The sequence below is a fragment of the Gaeumannomyces tritici genome, assembly GCF_000145635.1.
Source record: "Gaeumannomyces tritici R3-111a-1 unplaced genomic scaffold supercont2.3, whole genome shotgun sequence".
In the NCBI taxonomy this organism is placed as follows: Eukaryota; Fungi; Ascomycota; class Sordariomycetes; order Magnaporthales; family Magnaporthaceae; genus Gaeumannomyces; species Gaeumannomyces tritici.
The window spans coordinates 2,606,630-2,620,633 of record NW_008804547.1 but is presented as its reverse complement, the minus strand read 5'-3'; the positions used below and the strand labels follow the sequence as shown (position 1 = coordinate 2,620,633).

The 14,004-nt window shown below is 57.5% G+C and overlaps 6 protein-coding genes across 6 annotated transcripts; 2 read left to right on the top strand and 4 right to left on the bottom strand.

Moving 5' to 3' along the window:
- Nucleotides 1–21: 21 nt before the first annotated feature.
- GGTG_05994 (hypothetical protein) lies at nt 22–1,973 on the bottom strand. The gene has a single exon (XM_009223806.1). It carries the CDS (start codon nt 1,710–1,712, stop codon nt 507–509), a length of 1,206 nt encoding a protein of 401 aa, XP_009222070.1. The 5' UTR covers nt 1,713–1,973; the 3' UTR covers nt 22–506.
- A 2,377-nt stretch (nt 1,974–4,350) lies between these two features.
- GGTG_05993 (hypothetical protein) lies at nt 4,351–4,912 on the bottom strand (the record flags this gene model as incomplete). Its single annotated transcript, XM_009223805.1, has 3 exons — nt 4,769–4,912; nt 4,583–4,681; nt 4,351–4,516 (listed from the first exon to the last, which is right to left on the bottom strand). The coding sequence occupies exons 1-3, from the start codon at nt 4,846–4,848 to the stop codon at nt 4,351–4,353; spliced, it is 345 nt and encodes a 114-aa protein (XP_009222069.1). The 5' UTR covers nt 4,849–4,912.
- A 1,935-nt stretch (nt 4,913–6,847) lies between these two features.
- GGTG_05992 (hypothetical protein) lies at nt 6,848–7,225 on the bottom strand (the record flags this gene model as incomplete). The annotated part of the gene is made up of 1 exon (XM_009223804.1): nt 6,848–7,225. The coding sequence occupies one exon, from the start codon at nt 7,223–7,225 to the stop codon at nt 6,848–6,850; it is 378 nt and encodes a 125-aa protein (XP_009222068.1).
- Nucleotides 7,226–8,153: 928 nt separating this feature from the next.
- On the bottom strand, nt 8,154–9,360 carry GGTG_05991 (hypothetical protein; the record flags this gene model as incomplete). Its single annotated transcript, XM_009223803.1, has 2 exons — nt 8,154–8,762; nt 9,175–9,360. 2 exons carry the CDS (start codon nt 9,358–9,360, stop codon nt 8,154–8,156), a joined length of 795 nt encoding a protein of 264 aa, XP_009222067.1.
- Nucleotides 9,361–10,198: 838 nt separating this feature from the next.
- GGTG_05990 (hypothetical protein) lies at nt 10,199–12,059 on the top strand. Its single transcript, XM_009223802.1, has 3 exons — nt 10,199–10,730; nt 10,793–11,517; nt 11,586–12,059. The coding sequence occupies exons 1-3, from the start codon at nt 10,722–10,724 to the stop codon at nt 11,593–11,595; spliced, it is 744 nt and encodes a 247-aa protein (XP_009222066.1). The 5' UTR covers nt 10,199–10,721; the 3' UTR covers nt 11,596–12,059.
- Nucleotides 12,060–12,171: 112 nt separating this feature from the next.
- On the top strand, nt 12,172–13,385 carry GGTG_05989 (hypothetical protein). Its single transcript, XM_009223801.1, has 4 exons — nt 12,172–12,217; nt 12,416–12,628; nt 12,749–13,072; nt 13,207–13,385. Exons 2-3 carry the CDS (start codon nt 12,603–12,605, stop codon nt 12,894–12,896), a joined length of 174 nt encoding a protein of 57 aa, XP_009222065.1. The 5' UTR covers nt 12,172–12,217; nt 12,416–12,602; the 3' UTR covers nt 12,897–13,072; nt 13,207–13,385.
- The last annotated feature ends 619 nt before the right edge of the window (nt 13,386–14,004 follow it).

The window sequence follows — 14,004 nt, the reverse complement described above, 5'->3', positions numbered from 1 at the left end:
CCCTCCTCCTCCTCTCTCTCTCTCTCTCTCTCTCTCTCTCTCTCTCTCTCTCTCTCGCCCCCCTCCTTCTCGCTCGTCGGTTCCAGAAACCTGTTTCCAATCCCATCGAGTGACGCGGGAGCTGACGACAGCTAATCTTTCCTGGGTCGCGGCGTTGGGGTGGCTAGGAGGCTCCCCCTCCCGTTGCTCGACAGATATTCCAGCACCGCCCATGTGAGTTTGCTTCAGTCCTTCCCTTAACCAGCGGCAGCTGACCAGCTCTCGCACACCAGGATTTGTGACAACCAGGCACACCCCGGCGACACAAACAGAGAGGTGAAGTCCACATTCCCATAGTTTGGGAAAAGCTTCCAATTAGAGTTTCGCTGCCCCGCGTGTTTCCTCAACATCTGTCGGTGCGTCCCTCGTCAGACGGCAGTCTAGATATCTGGAGCCCCAAACCCTCGTGTCTGCCTCGTTTACAGCACCATCCCCCCGGTCAACGCCTGCGTGATATATTCCACGCATCACGTTGTGACGTTGAACCGAGGCTGCGGTCCCGCAAAAACGGTCGGGATGCGTATGGTCAGCTGGATCCCCTCCGTGGTCGACTTGATGTCTAGGAAGATGTCGGACGGGCTCTCGTTCTCCTTCTTGAAGTCCGACGCGTTCTTGGGCCTCCCTCCCCCTAATCCTGCAGCTCCTCCGGCGCTTTCGCCTTGCCTCGGGCCGGATCCGGGTCCGGGTGCCGCCGAAGGGCCTTGGGCTCCTCCATGATCCGGTATGGGCCTCCTTGGCTCCTGCTGACTGCCCGCTGTTGTCGTGGCCCCTGCCGTCCCTTCTTCCGGCTTCGTGTCCTTGGAGGCGTCTCGGAAGTGGCCGATAATGTTACCAAGGGAGTCTAGGATATTGCCCCTATGGTCCACCTGGAGGCTAGCGCTTGGTTTTCCAATGTACTGATCTATGCTTGTTGGAGACGAGGTTTGTTGTGGCAATGCCCCCGCCTCTTCATCTCCGTCCTCCGGGTCCTCGACATCTGATCCGTCATCGGTGTAAGCCTGGCCGTCTTCACCCATCTCAACTTCTTTCTCTTTGCCCTTGTTTCCATCCACTATCTCCGCCACGTAGCCCAGCAACTCTCCGTCATCACCGAGCACATCCCCGCGCTTGCTCGAGACGGCACGGCCAACCATGGAGGGTAGGTCACCAGCAACGCAGCCCAACACGTTGCCGTCGCTGTCGACAAGATTGCCGTACTCGTCGATCGTCTTGCCGGCCAGTCTCGCCGTCGCCCAAACTGGGAATCTGGGTCGGTTTGACGACGGCACGTGGCCTTCGCCGCTGAGGTTCCGGGGCCCCAGGGCCTCGACGCCTTCCACCTCGTCCACGGCGGGTATGGCACTGATGGGGCCGATTGGGGCTATGTATGCCGGCTCCTTTTGATAGGCGTCTGTAACGTTGCCGATGATGGTTGGCTGTTTTGGGAGTCTAGGGCCGGTGGTCTTGCCATCGCTGTTCCCTTTCTCGGACTCCTCCTTGCCCTCCTCTGGCTTTGGTTTGTCTTGCTGCTTCTCTCGGTCGCAGCCGGTATCTGCAGAACTCTCCTCGGGCTCTACATCCCCGAGGTCTTCAACCCTCATGTCTCCAAGCTCATCTCCCAGCGAGCGACTACTGCTCTTGGCAGGCGGGCTCTTGCCCCTCGTCTTTGGGCTGGCCGGATTGGAGCCCGGCATCTTTGATACTAGCCGATGAAGAGTTCGTTGAAGAATTGGCAGCGCCAGGTCGCCAGTTGCCGAAATGCGCCGAACAATATCTGAGTGTAAGAAAAGTCGCCTGGCACAGGCTATTGATTCTCCACACACACTACCTGCACAACGTCTTGGCTGGTACAGTATGGGTAGGCTGTGTAGGTATGTACAAAGGCGGCGGGGACGCGGGTGAGGCGGCCCAGCTGCTTGTGTGTGTGTGTCTGTGTGTCTGTGTGTCTGTGTGTCTGTGTGTCTGATGAGGGTGTCCGAAGTCAAGCCGATTAGCGCGTTTGGATGATGGGCGCTCAGATGTGTGGCTGGTCCTGGGCTGAGGGAAAAGAAGGGGTGCCTGGGTGAGAGAGATGACGGGAGAAGGCAGCAAGTGGTCTAGACTGTCAAAACTTCATCCGGCACCTATCCCTCCAGGACACAAAGCGTTAAAGAGGCACTAATCGTAGCGCAGCGCAGGGGCGGTAGGGGCGGGCTAGGTGCTGTATCGCCTGGCTGAGTAGGTGTGTTTAGGACGAAGGGGCGCTGAAGCGCGTGTGGCCGCCCCGCTTCAGATCGTGCTAGCTCCTGTGGTGAAAGCGTCGAGTGGGCTCTGGTCTGGTTTGTTCTGGCCTCTTCGTCGGCCATTCATGCCAACTGAGACGGGGCTCAACGCGATGGGAGTGGCAGTAGCAGCAGCAGCCGTCGCGAGAGCAGCCATCACCAAGGAAGAAAGGCCAATACAGACCAGACCAGAACAGGGGGCGGGCCGGCCCCAGGTTCCCACAAAATCCATGATGTCATTCGGACATTGGCTCTCGGGAAATTTATGCACAACGAAGGGGGCTCAAGGATGCTCAACGCTCGCTCAAGCTCCCAGCCTAGTGCACAGCAACGCGCTATGACCAGTGGCTGTATGTCGGGCTTGGCCTGGCCCCTGGAGAGGTAACATCGCCCGGCTCACGACGACAACAGCCGGCCCTGCCTCGTGACCCCGAGTTAGCACGCTGAGGACGTACTACGTATAATCGGTCTCCTTTAATAACGCGGAGGGACGGTACACCAAGGTAACCTCGTCTAGTAGGCGGGGAGGTAGTCATCTGGGGCTGATAAGCATACGGATGCAAGGTTCTGCGCTAAGAATGCAGCATAAACTTGGAAAGCAGTCTAGGTGATGTTTCACTGGGCACGATCGGACCACGTGTCCAGCGCCCGAGTGGCTCAGTGGGAGTGGCTAGCAGTTGTAAGTGAGATTAGCAGCGAACTACCCATTTTGGGCGGTATCGGTTGTTTTTCAAAGCGCAGGAACCGAAAATGCAAGTAACGGTTGGGACGAGGGAAAATGAGAGGAGAGTCCGGGCTGGTCGCCATTTGGAGTGGGACAAGATGAAGATGGGATGAGCGGGTTCTGCGCCGAGCCAGATCGAACATGGTGCCTGTAATGTAACTGGCCTGCCTGCAATGACGTCGCATCGTGATATATGCAGGCGGATGGATCTTGCTCGCTGGGGGGTATGTCCTTTGCAGAGCGAACAGTGTGCGAGTGCCCACCCATCCACACACACACACACACAGATTCGTGGGTCGGGAACGAACCGTGCCAAGTGCCGTGTTCCTCTCCGCGAGTCCAGACCGCACACCCACGCCGGGGATCAACAATACGCGACGGTATATTCGAATTTGGCCCAGGGCAGGCCCAAGTCTGGGCTGGTTCGGTGTGGAGCGCCGAGGAGCAGATCGGCGCAGACACGAGGGGGATATGCAATGCAGGCAGGGTGAGAGATGTAGGAGAAACAGCAGTGAGGGGTCGAGGCACACTTTTGATGGAGGTCTGCCGATGGAATTCAAAGAAGGCTAGACGGCGACAGATTTGGCTCGAAAGGCACAAGAGGCTGAAAATTCAGGCTCCCCACTCTACAAAGCCACGCGTCACTGCCCCAGTTCGACGACGTTGAAGTGGAGATGTGCTGGCGGAAACGGGTGGGAGCGAGGTTGGGTACGAGTCAGTGCTCTCGGCTGCCTGAGCCGACACAAAGTACCAAACGTATGGGAGACGGCAGGGCGGAGACTTGGTAGGCCTGGTAGAGACGTGACAGGATCGAATTCCGGTGTTCCCGCCGTCGGGTCGCTGCATCGCACACAACCGATCGGGCGGGGCTCAATACTGTCTGTCTTAGATGTCCAGTTCGTTGGCGCCAAGCCCGCGGCCCCATCAGCGTCTGAGCCATGCCAGGTTTTGATGGACCAGGCCCGTGCTAACTGTGGGTGGTGGACTCGAGAACTCGAGCTGCTGTCAAACCCAAACCCGCTTGTCGCTCCGATTGGAGTCTGCTGCTGCTGAGCAACCGCGGGTTTCGGAAACATGTCGCTCATTGCACAAATGCACCAGGGCCTAGACCCGATCCAGAAACCCGTGCGATTGGAGTGGAGAATACCTAGGTAGGAAAGTAGGTAGGTAATCTCGAGAGGGGTTGGAGAGGGGAAATCTGCAAACACGAGCACGCTCACACTGATTCTTACAATGCCCCGCCGTTCCTTACCCGTTAGTCAGGCAGACAACGGTGGGAAAAGATACTACCCACTGTGTAGTAGGTAGACATTCCCGTGTCTGCTATTTCCCATACAGAGCCCGGCACTAAGCGGCGGATGTTATACGAGCAAATCGGAGGGGCATGGCGGCATTGACCCGCCATCTTTTGCCAGCATGAACCTGGCCGATAGCGCTATAGAACCCAGAACTTATGCGAATCCTGCTCGGGCCACGGCAACCTTCGTTGCCTCGCTGCTTCTCCTCTTCCGAGCTAGAGACACAAGCCAAAATGACTCCCAGCCCTCATGTAGTGCATGCAACCCCTGCCCTCACTCACGCCCCGCCAGTCACCCGGCCAAGTCCTGCCGTAAATATTCTCATGGCCGGCTGTTCAACACTGGCGCCAGCTCCCGCCCCTCCTCCATGTCTGGCAGGTCTGGCAGGTCTGGCAGGTCTGGCAGTCCGTCTGCCCTTTTCTCGGCCTCTCTCTCGTGCTCGACTGCTTCGCTTCAAAGACACACACCCCCTACCCCATGCGTCGACGTTGCAGTTTGCGGACTTGGCACGGCTCAAAGGCCGAACCGCCGCCCGTTCTGGGGCCATGGCGCTCTGGCCGATGCTCGAAAAACTGGGAAGTCATGCCAACCTTTTTGCTTTTTTCCCTTCTTGGTGGTCTCTGCAGAAGTCGGAGAGCGAACGCCCCCGACACGGTTCCATCCCATATGGGTCCCCCCCCCCTAATCCCATGTCCCCACAATGCCACAGAGACCGCGGCTTGCCTCATTGGCCATGGCTGTGGCTGCGAAAGTGTGGCAGCCACTCAGCGAGCGTCTTTGACGTCGCCCGGAGCATTTGCCCCTTTTATCATTTGTTCACTCTGGAAGACGCAAGACTCTCAGACGCACAGCTAGGGGCTATCAGACGCCGCCCCCCTTGCTTTCGTCTGAACCCCCTAGCTCTTTGGCTCCGTCATGTTCAGCTTGCCAGCCCACCCCATCGCCTGTGGAAACCAACATCGAGATTTCGACTTTTTACTTTAGGATTTGCCTCGAAACCATCCTACTTTTTGCATCTTCTGCGTAACCTGGGGGTCCCCAGTAAAGAAACGCTTATCTAGGACTGGGCACTGGGCGGTTAGTTTGCCATGTCTATCATCGCATCGCTGCAGGCACCCTTCTGCATGGCTAGTCACCCAGGCTTCCTCGGGCATGTGTCGGGCTCACCCAGGCCTCCCGACCGCGCTGAGCGCGCTGCAATGTAACCGCCAAAAGGCCAAGTCGCCCAGGCAAATCAGAGCGGGTGTCCCGCAACCGACACCGGCTTCCCTCTTTTTTCTCAAGCCCATGTTCGCTGTCGCTTCTTAGTGCATCGTGTGTGGGTGTCCACTTCGTCTAGCGCATACCACATGTCTCTCATCAATTGCAGCTGCACAAAATGAGTCTGATATTCCGAGTTTCAAAGACCAAAAAGCAGGGAAGCAGAAGCCAACGTGAAAGACACCCAGGACGGAAAAGCAACCCCATGACGCCAGGAGATACGACCCAAGCCAACCGCCCTCCCCACTCCAGGCACCACAAGAGATCGTGCCTGGGTGTGGTCTGCCTCGGGACTGCCGACATACAACCATCTTCCCCCAGAAAACCGCACCCGCCGTCCCCTTACCCATCCGTCAGTCCACCGGTGCAGCCGCCCCCGGGTCCTGCATGAAAGCGTATTCCAAGCGGAGCCTGGAGCGGACACGCAAGTATACCCAAATGGGAAGTGAATCAAGAGCAGCGATGGTAGAGGTAATTATACAGTGATTATTCAGTTCCTAGAAAGGTTTATACCATGGTGATTAGCCTCCTCGGGTTCGAGTAGGTGATTAGATGTGAAATGATCAGGACCCAAAGGAAAACGATGCTCTGCTCTGCTCCGCTCTGGCTTGCTCTGCTCCCGCATGCGCTGACCCTCTTTTTGTTCGGACGCCTGGCCACTGCTGAGGTCTGATCGGATCCCTGGACCGACCAGAGCCAAAAAGAAAAAAAGAAAAAAAAACGAAACAAGTAATGATCTGTGAGTAATCAACGCCCCCAACCGGATTTCCTCCAAGCACAGCCAGCCGGCCGGTGCGCCCCACCTCGATCCCCATGACTCTCTTCCCCTGCGCGCCTTCTTCTTCGCTTGCCCCGTTGGCGCGGTGGGTTTGTGAGAGCAGGTCGCGTTGGTGATGGTTGCAAGGTATCATCAACCCGCCGCCCTGTTTTACCCATAGACCACCGGCCGGCTGCCGGCTGTGCGCAAGCCCAAAGTTTGACGCCTCTGTATGATGATGTGACAAAAAGAACACTCAAGTTTCGCTGAAAAGGTTGGTAATGAGTGGTCATTAACCCGTCCTTTTGACACATGTGTAAGAACTCTTGGCTGTGACTATTGAATACGGAACCATCGAAATGGCCCCGTATACGTAGGAGTGGCTGTGGGAGGAGCAAGAAGGGATATGTGGAGGATACGGTTGGGGAGTGGGGAGTGGGCAAGCATGCAGAGCAGAGCAGAGCAAAACGGTGCAGGAGGAGGACATCAAAGGAAAGTAAGCCGAAAGGGAGGGAAGGGGGAGGGGGACTTACAGTAGCGCCAGCTCAAGGTCACCGTGGATCTTTGCTTTCAGCGTGATCTCGACCTCGAGGTTGAGGTCGAGGCGGAGACGCAGCGTGTCGCTCTTGCCGCCGCCGTTGTCGACGGCCTGGCCCGCGACGCCGCCCAGCGTGTTTGTGACGCCGCCGACCAGCCCGCCCGCCGTCTGGCCCACGCCGCCGAGGCCGTCCAGCCCGGCCAGGTCGAGAGGACCTTGCTGCTGCTTCTTCTTGCGCTGCATCTGGCGGCGGCGCGGCGGCGGCGGCGACGGCTGCTCCCCGACCGACTCTTCGGCCTCGGGCTCCGACTCGTACGTCTGCGCCTTGCGCCTGGGCTTCTCCATGGAGCCGCTGCGTGAGGAGGACATGGCTTTCTTGTGGGTGGTTTCTGGGGGAGAGGTCTGGAGAGGTGGTGGTTTCGTAAGGAGGCAGCAAGCAGTAGAGGGAGAGCAAAGGATCAAGGAGCAAGAAAGGCGGCTTCTTCAGGGTATCAAGTGGTTACGAGGGCAGATGGATGTGTTTGATGTGTTGGGAACTTCACTTCTATCAGATCGATGGTGTGCGGGCCTTTTTTAATACGCGCGAGGCCATCTTCAAGCCGGATGCAAAACCTGATTCCTCCACTGACACACCCAAGACGGCCTCGCCCTCAGAAGCCGAGCGCAGGTGATGAAATCATAGCTTCCCCCCATCATCATCTGAATAGCCCGCTGCTCAGCAGAATAAGCTGCCTATGATGCGTGATATGAATAGAGAGCCCGTCGCGGGATGCAACATGCAGGGGGTGACCCTGGTGCCCAGCGCAAGAAGAAAAAAAAACGGTCGTCAGCGAAAGGGAGAGGCGAAGAAGGGTGTGGGTGGAAAAAGACCATGATGGAAAGGGTGGGAATCTATCAAAGGCCGAAAGGTACAGGGGTTAGAGGGGGAGGGGCGTGGTAGTTGTGGGAAATTCCATGGGGTGAAAAGTCGTGGTACAAGCGGCCCGGCGCTGCAGATCGCTAGGACATGCACAGGGGATAAGGACCGAGGAGAGACGAAAGGGATAGCGAGACCATGCAAAAAAAAAAAAAACCATCCATCATCCTAACCGTTCCTAGCCCTCCACTAGCGATTGCCCGAAGCGAATCGACGCCCGCAGATGGGGCGTTGCCAGGGAGGAGGCACCACCCCCCGCCACCATCCCATCGGGTCATCGGGTCCTTTTGCTAAGACACTTGTTTTTCCGGGGCCGACCAAGCTGCCTATCCAACAATTGCTCGGTCTAGGCAGCGAGCGCGCGCGGGTCGCCTGCCAAAATTAGTCCCTCTTGACATAGCGGCTGTCCATGCCCAGCATCATCCGCCGTCGAAGCTGCACCCTCACCCTCCGCGGCCCGCTGCACCCCTCCTCCTCCTCTCCGTCCTCGTCCTCGTCCTCGTCCTCCTCCGAGCTGTCATCATAGCCACCCTCGCCCCCGTCGTAATCTTCCTCCTGATCGTCACTCTCCCCATCACTCTCAGACACCTCGTCCCCGCTATATGACGGACCCTCCCCCTCGGCACACACCCGATCTCGATGATGCCGATCCCCAGACTTTTGCTGTTGCTGGGGCAGGCTGTATCTCAGAAACCATTTCCTGCTCGAGGGGTCCTCCTCGGCCACGAACCCGTCGGCCGATCCACGCAACGTCAGGTATGTCTCGTCCTCGCTCCACCACCAAGGCCCGATGACATGGCTCAGAGTGTCCTTTCGCCCGCCGTACCGCAGCGTGGCCGTATCCTTGTCGACGTAGATCCAGTTGAGCATGGGCGGATCGATCGAGATGGTGCTGACGATTCCCTTGTGCTGCTCCTCGCTCGGGTACGTAAAGTAGTAGCCCGTGAACTTGTGTCCCTCCACCGGGCTCTCCTGGTGATCGATCCAAAGCTGGGAACAGGAGAGGCATTAGTTCATGGGATGCCGGAGCCAATGGGCTCATGATGGTTCGGTTTCGATCCCATCTTCTTGCGTGGGTGTGCATGCGCTGAGACGTCATCGAAATGACTCTTTCCCAGCTCCCTGCACCCGGACGTCCTCCATAGACACCCTCGGAGCAATGTGCTGCTGAATAGATGGGCAGGGTAGGTGAGCGGCCGGTGACAAGGCCCCCCCCCAGTGGTGGGACGAGCTAGCCATGCAAGCCGCCTCATCCGGACAGACCGCATAACGGCACAACTCACCAAAACCGGCCGCGACTGGCCAACGAGAGAAATGTGTAAAAAAAAAGAGAGAGAAAGAGAAAGCAGAGTAACAAGAGGGGGTGAAAAGCCACTAGGCGGGTGAGCCCAGCTCAACTGACCTTGTTGTCCTTCAGCACAATCATGGCCTCCATGGGAGGGCGTCCACCCAGGGACAGCTTCGCCGTGAGGTGGAACTTTGCCTGCTCCTTCTGGGCCGCGTTCTGCCTCTTCTGCGCGCTGATGGCCTGGCCCACCCCTATCGTCGTGGGGATTGCCCCGATGGCGAGCAGTCCGATGGCGAACATGCTGTTCTCGCTGCTTCTGGCGGACGGTGGCGATGGGAGGTTCTGCGGCGTCCTGGCGACACTCGTTGGCGGATACTCCCCTTCCAAGTCGAAAAAGGAAGCCCCCAAGGCGAGAGTGAGAGGTATCGAGGACGAGGCGGCGGTGGGTTGCCTGATGTTGCGCCCGTTGGAGGAGCCAAGGGGCAGAAACCGGTTTGACGCGACAATCTCCTATCGTCGATACTCCCTTTGGCTCTCTCGACCGCTCGTGTTGCCTTTGACTTTGCGTCAGATAGGTCTCTCTCTCTCTCTCTCCCGCCCTCCCACCTTATCCCGCACCCATCACCATCAGCGTACGTCGTAGCACAAAGCGGAGCCCATCCTCGCTTTTCTTGCCATTATATGCCGACCTATTACACCTCCCGCCCCACCGGCCCTGAAGCCGCTCCGTTGCACTCAAGTTCCGTGTGTGCACGCCCCCTCCCTTTCCAAGTTGGAAAGCCCGTCTCGTGAAGTCCACAAGGGCGCGAGAGGGTGTGTAGTCAAAAAAGCCCTCACCCGCATGTAACTGTACCTCTCGGCGCTCATCTGTGCCTGTGAGTTATGCAGAAATGCCCACTTTTCGAACCATGGTTAGCAAGTGCGTCACCCCAGAGGCCCAGACTGTTGATCACCCACTTACCGTCCCATTCACTTTTCGTAAGATCTGCGAAAGGGTCGGTCTCCCGTAGACGACGTCACCCCGTTTCATCCCACCCGACTGTTTCTCCCATCCGGGCACGTCGCCTCGTTTCCCGCTCACCAGCCACACCCACCCCTTTGCCCTTTCGACCTCACCCCCGTCTCCTTTCCCACCCCTGACCCAACCCCCAATCACGATCTCCCCCTTTGCCAAAGGCTATTGCTGTTATGCCGCTAGCAAGCCTGACGCATCCACCCACACCATAACGTCAAGTGACGACATCGCTTGTGGCTTTCGGAGGAGTGTCGAGGATCGATGCGCAGAGCAGAAGAGGTTAGGGCTGAACAAAATCATGTTTCCAAGACGACATTGCGTAGTTGGAGGTCACACCCGTCATGCCGCAGGGCCCTGGCTCCAAGCCTGCTTGAGAGCCAAGTTCGACCCTTCGCGCATGTCTTGCGTGTGATTTATACAGCACCGTCTGGTTCCCCTGACTTTCGGTGTGGTGTGGTCCCTCTGATCTCCATAGTCTCTTTCCTCGCTCTGCACCGCACTCAGTAGCAGGCCTCCTCATTCTTCCCACTTGCCTTCGAACAACTTGTCCATATCATCTCGAACCAAACCTCTCCAGTAGCACTGGCTACCTAGTATCAAATCGCTCTTAAACTTAATCGTAATATCCGCTTGAATCCTCACCAGAATGTCTTCGGTATGTATATCCTGAGGCGAGGCCTTTTCACAGTAGAGGGCAGCAACTAATAGCCACAACAGCCACAGGACAACAACCCGACTGAGGGACAGGGGAAGCCCGACGAGAAGAAGCTAGAGCAGGCCGGCACTGATAAGCCCACCGACACTAAGGTCGATGAGAAGGCTGAGAAGGCATCATCTGAACAGAAGGGCAAGAATGCCGATGTGAAGGGCCAAAAGGAAAAAGCGGGCCAGTCAGAGGCTGTCCCTGGTGATGCCCAGGAGGAGGATGCTGAAGTAGCATACGACGATGAGGAGTACGACGATGAAGAGGCCGAGGACGGGGAGGAGTACGACGATGACGAGGAAGAAGGAGAAGGGGAGTACGAACCCGAGCTCGAGTACGAGGACGAGGATGAGGCGGCCGAGAACCGGCAGTCAGCACCGTCCGTATCGCAGCCCGCCACGCCCGAGGAGGAGGTCGCCCAGCCCTGGCAGCAGTCGCAGCAGCGGCAGCAGGGCAGCCGCGACAAGAAGAAGCAGCTGCAGAAGGCCAAGGTCGAGGAGCCGCCGCCGCGCCGGCAAAAGTCAAGCAACAAGAGCTACAGCCGGGCCGAGATGGAGGAGGAGATGCGCCGGCAGCAGCAGCAGTGGCAGATGCAGATGATGCAGCAGCAGCAACAACAGCAGCAGGTCAAGAAGGACGAGGGCGGCAAGAACCCGCTAAAGCTGCACCTCGAGCTGAACCTCGAGATCGAGATTGAGCTCAAGGCCCGCATTCATGGCGACCTGACCCTTGCCCTCCTGTAAGTAGCCCCCGGTCTCTTCTTCCAGCTTCCGTTCTTGGGTGACCTTGGCTGATGACTGACTGCAGTGAGCAGTGATGGCCTATGAGCCACCAACCACACGCCGCCGATGACTGCCATCTCAGCCTCGGTTGCCTTCTAGTCTTTCGATACGTTCGTCTCCTTTGTTCTTGATTTCCTTGGATTCCCTGTGTACAACAATCTTTTTTGTTGCCTCGTTCGGTGTCGTCGGTCGGGGAACTGGTGATACCAAAGCGAATGACTGAGAAGCGAATTTAATCAGCGGCATGTACCTCCTGCTTTGCCGGGAGGGTATGGTTCTCGATTCGTTCTCGGCTGTTTCTAGTTAATGTCTCATGTCAATATGCTTAGCCAGCGGCGGTGCTCGTTCCTTGGGTGGTTTGTTTGGCCTAGCCATCTCCTGTATTGTATCCACACGCGCTCCATGGCTTTGCCATCGCCAGTTTTGTTCAACCTGTTATGATTTAGAACCAAAATTGAACTTTGAACCTAGTTCCTCAAAGGCATCTTGTGCTTTGCTGGCGCTGGATTCGTCATCACGTGAGCAGCCAACCTAAGGCAGGTGTCCGGATGACGAGCATCGCGCATGCAGGTCCCGTCACCTACCACGCACTAGGTGATCGGTGCTGGAACCGACATCCGATTCATCCAGAGAAGGTGTGATGCTGTACCGGCCGAGGTATGTCGACTTGCGAACCCATGCTTTGCCCCAAAGCTCAAAGCGACAGCCGGTCGCTCTTGCCGGCAGGATGGGAAATGGGGCTTGCTGCCGACCAGAACCCAAGGGAACGATCGATACCAAGACCTTCGGCCTTGTCAACGACGCTGCAGATCATCATGCCTCGAGGGCTGACAAGTCGCCGACGTCGATAAACAGTGGTCACCCAGGCGGCTAGCCTAGCGAACCGGAACCGGAACCGCAAATAGTCGTTAACATGGGCTAGCCATTCGCCCAATCCCAACGGCAGGGCCGCCTTAGTCGCTGCACATGCTCAGCGTCCAGGGTAATACAGTTCGTCCGTCGTTGCCGTATCGATATCGAAAAGGCTGTGCTAGCTAGCGATATGAAGGGCGCGTTCTGTCTCAATAGGTGCTAGTCCCGTGATTCCCCCCAGTCCATTGCCCAACCTGTTGACGGAGACCCATGACTAACACCCCCTCTTGACCTTCGATGATGGCTCGTGATGGTCCGCATATCCTTCGGTTCCAGGTCTGCCCACAAAAGTCGTGCGTCTGCGGTGGTGGATGTCCTGTCGAAGGTCCGATATTGCCCTGGTCATCGTGGCATGACCCATGGCCTGGTTGGTGGCAACCTCCTGATGATCTCCCTCCTCCTGGTCCTTCCAGAGGCTCCATAGAGTCCTCGATCATCGGCGTCGTCAACCTGAGCGCAGGGGGCTCGTTCGAGGTCGGACCGCCCAGGCAGATAGCCGTGGCTACCCGAAAGTGAGATGCCAAGCGTCACTTGATCGTCGACGAGTGCGGGCTGGGGTTCGTTTAGGGCATCGGCGAAAGACCAATCGGGCGTCCATGCGTAGGTAGATGGCCGTCGAGCACAATACCTGACAGAAAACAAAACAGTGGGAAAGGAGGAAAAGAGGACGAAGCGAGGGATTCGGTGAGACCTATGCGGTAATAATATGCTGACGGCGTTCGCTGGTATTAAAGAAGGCAACGCCACAGGCAAAATCTTGGTCTGTGGGATTTCTGACGCATGGGGTCCACCTTGTATTGTGCCCCTCCCGATATCACACGGGAACCAAGATGCTGTCCTTGGCCCATTCTTTGCCTCATGGCATCGCCGGTGCGAGACCCCTGCAGGACCCTGATGGACCCTGCGGTGCGAACCACTCCGGGGTATTCCCGGTTTTCCAGCCCGTCTGTGGTGAGCAAGCTGGCCGGGATAGCAGCGCACCCAATTGCAGACCGCCCGCTGCTGAGAAACTGACCCGCGCACGGCAGGTGACGGATCGGGTGACCGCAAACTTGAAACTTGCGCGATCAATTGCTTTGCCGCTGCAAATCTCGGTTCCAAGCGATTGGGAAAATGTAGGAGTTCAGCGGTCTCGAAGCCGTAGGCCATTGGTAGATTGGGATAGCCTGATGTCAACCTGAATCTCAGACCACCAAGGGCTGTGAATCTTCATCCGTTGAAAGCCAAGAAAATGGCAACAGAACAAGAAGCCATCGTTTAAATCGCCCCTGCAACCAAGAATGAAGGGATCGTTGATCAGTGGGCCAGGTCTTTTCTTAGGCCTGGTGGAGTTGGCGACCGTCCTCCAGCCCCAACCGGAGGAGCCATTTCAGCAGTATTTCATGGCACGTCGGCGGCCGGCAGCAGGGCGACACGACGACACCTGACAAAGGCTCGGCGGCGCGAATCAGGCACAAGTCGCAGAGAGAAAAGCTGGCCGCCACCCCCACCTGGCGCACAACATTGTCCAATCAGCCCGCCGCTGTTGCGAC

Excerpts from the sequence above, each read along its gene's own strand:
- GGTG_05994 (XM_009223806.1), bottom strand. The coding sequence starts at position 1,712 with ATGCCGGGCTCCAATCCGGCCAGCCCAAAGACGAGGGGCAAGAGCCCG.
- GGTG_05989 (XM_009223801.1), top strand. The coding sequence starts at position 12,603 with ATGAAGGGCGCGTTCTGTCTCAATAG. Across the intron at positions 12,629-12,748 it reads GGCGCGTTCTGTCTCAATAG|GTCTGCCCACAAAAGTCGTG; the intron begins GTGCTAGTCCCG and ends CTTCGGTTCCAG.